Here is a 2,577-nt window from a genome sequence, read left to right as displayed (position 1 = left end):
AGAGACCCGTAGGACAGCAGCGTGTCCGCCGCCATCAGTACGCCGCCGTTGTATTTGATCGCGATGACAGATCCGCCAGACGCCATCTTCGCGGTCACCAGCGGGAGAGACTGCCTGTACGTGTGCGTGCGATTACCTACAGAGGTGAGTCGAGTTGGGCAGGCGGCAGAGCTGATCGCGTATGTATGTCCGTGTCGGTAGAGAAGAAATGGAGGAAATGGTATTGATGAGTTGTTCCGTTTTACAGGCACGACAGTGACGGTGAGGAGGTGCTGCGTTCGCCGCGAAGAGGCGCTTGTGCTAGGTCGAAAAAGTCAAGGAGGTGTGTTTGCAGGCGCTAGGGAGGTGTTGGTGGTAAGGCAGAGCAGGCGAGACGATGGAAATCTGGCAGAGACGCGTAATTCGAGGTTGGCAGAACACTGACGTCGAGGAGTTCGGCGGTGATTTTGAGCAGCACTGTCGCTAGTACTAGAGGCGCGTTAACAGAAGCCAGGAATGTATGATGACGTATGCTTGAAGATGATGTGCGCCCTGGAATCACTTCGGCCTCACCGGTAGAAACGGACACAATAGGGAAGCGGGCCGCGACTGCGGCGCGCAGTCTAACAGAACTGCAGTTTTCCGGGGAAAAAAGCGGCGCACAGATGCCGCCGCGCTTCGGAGAGGGTCAGTGGCAGCAATCCTCCTCTCCCCCGAGACGCTCGCGGGGTGGGCAGCGTCAGCGGCGGTCCGGCTGGATGTCGCTCGAGAAGGTCTCGCCCTCGAGGATCATCAGCTCTTGGGCCTCACGGCGCAGACGCATGCGGCGCAGCGCCTCCTCGCGTGCCCAGTCCATGCTGTTGGGCCACTTGGCGAGAGACCCGTAGGACAGCAGCGTGTCCGCCGCCATCAGTACGCCGCCGTTGTATTTGATCGCGATGACAGATCCGCCAGACGCCATCTTCGCGGTCACCAGCGGGAGAGACTGCCTGTACGTGTGCGTGCGATTACCTACAGAGGTGAGTCGAGTTGGGCAGGCGGCAGAGCTGATCGCGTATGTATGTCCGTGTCGGTAGAGAAGAAATGGAGGAAATGGTATTGATGAGTTGTTCCGTTTTACAGGCACGACAGTGACGGTGAGGAGGTGCTGCGTTCGCCGCGAAGAGGCGCTTGTGCTAGGTCGAAAAAGTCAAGGAGGTGTGTTTGCAGGCGCTAGGGAGGTGTTGGTGGTAAGGCAGAGCAGGCGAGACGATGGAAATCTGGCAGAGACGCGTAATTCGAGGTTGGCAGAACACTGACGTCGAGGAGTTCGGCGGTGATTTTGAGCAGCACTGTCGCTAGTACTAGAGGCGCGTTAACAGAAGCCAGGAATGTATGATGACGTATGCTTGAAGATGATGTGCGCCCTGGAATCACTTCGGCCTCACCGGTAGAAACGGACACAATAGGGAAGCGGGCCGCGACTGCGGCGCGCAGTCTAACAGAACTGCAGTTTTCCGGGGAAAAAAGCGGCGCACAGATGCCGCCGCGCTTCGGAGAGGGTCAGTGGCAGCAATCCTCCTCTCCCCCGAGACGCTCGCGGGGTGGGCAGCGTCAGCGGCGGTCCGGCTGGATGTCGCTCGAGAAGGTCTCGCCCTCGAGGATCATCAGCTCTTGGGCCTCACGGCGCAGACGCATGCGGCGCAGCGCCTCCTCGCGTGCCCAGTCCATGCGGCTGTTCAACTTCGAGTAGTAGGCCCACACAGCGAACTCGATGCCCAGCACACCGACAGCGAGGTGCCACATCTTCTCCCACATTGGCCAGTCGTCCCACTGATAGCGGAAGGTGGCGCGCGGGGTGTAGGGGTACGGGTCACCGTCGCCCCAGGCTAAGCGACGGAATTTGGAGCGCCGGAAGGCCATCTTGGCCATCCTCTGGTTCCACCGCGTCATGGCGATGATGGTGATCCGCACACGCCCACAAACACGTGATGCTATGCTATGCCATGCTAAAATAGAATATTAGCGAATGCTAGAGCTTGGCACAGAGCTCGACAGAAGATGTGACAGACGAAGCGACTTGAGCTGCGAAGTCGAGCCTGCTTCCCCGTCTGCCACGCGCATCGAGCAACAGCGCACAGCAAGGAGGAAGAGGTGGAGAGAGGCGGGAAGAAGAAAAGGTGAAGGCATGCCAATTCGACAGCCGGTGAGTTGGACGGGGAACAGAAGCCCTCCGCGGATGTCCGCAGCGTGAGGGCTTCAAGCAGTTCAGGGCGTTTCCCTAAACGTAGACGTTGTCTCAGCGCCACGCACTAGAAGATCCAAACAGCATATCCGCTTCTGCGCCGTCTCAGCAATGACAACGCAACGAGGTATTAGCGCAGTAAACTCCAGCGCACACGTACAACAGAAGCAGAGATGCACTTGATTACCCGCCACGTACGCGTACAACGATTAGGAGGAAAATCTGCTAGCACGGTTGACCAGTGTGGGCACGGTGCACGGGGAGGGGGGCCCGATAAGAGAGCGCCACTGCACACAGACACACACACGTAGACTGCGAGACATGCACAATACAGAGAAAAAAAACGCGAAGGGTGCGTGTGTGTGTGTATGTAT

The 2,577-nt window shown here is 58.4% G+C and overlaps 1 protein-coding gene across 1 annotated transcript; it reads right to left on the bottom strand.

The window, feature by feature from the left end:
- Positions 1-1,572: 1,572 nt before the first annotated feature.
- LDBPK_044260 (uncharacterized protein) lies at positions 1,573-1,911 on the bottom strand (the record flags this gene model as incomplete). The annotated part of the gene is made up of 1 exon (XM_003864527.1): positions 1,573-1,911. One exon carries the CDS (start codon positions 1,909-1,911, stop codon positions 1,573-1,575), a length of 339 nt encoding a protein of 112 aa, XP_003864575.1.
- Positions 1,912-2,577: the final 666 nt, after the last annotated feature.

Source organism: Leishmania donovani, chromosome 34 (assembly GCF_000227135.1).
Source record: "Leishmania donovani BPK282A1 complete genome, chromosome 34".
NCBI classification, from domain to species: domain Eukaryota; phylum Euglenozoa; class Kinetoplastea; order Trypanosomatida; family Trypanosomatidae; genus Leishmania; species Leishmania donovani.
The sequence above is the reverse complement of the archived record's forward strand: the minus strand, read 5'-3'. Positions and strand labels throughout refer to the sequence as shown.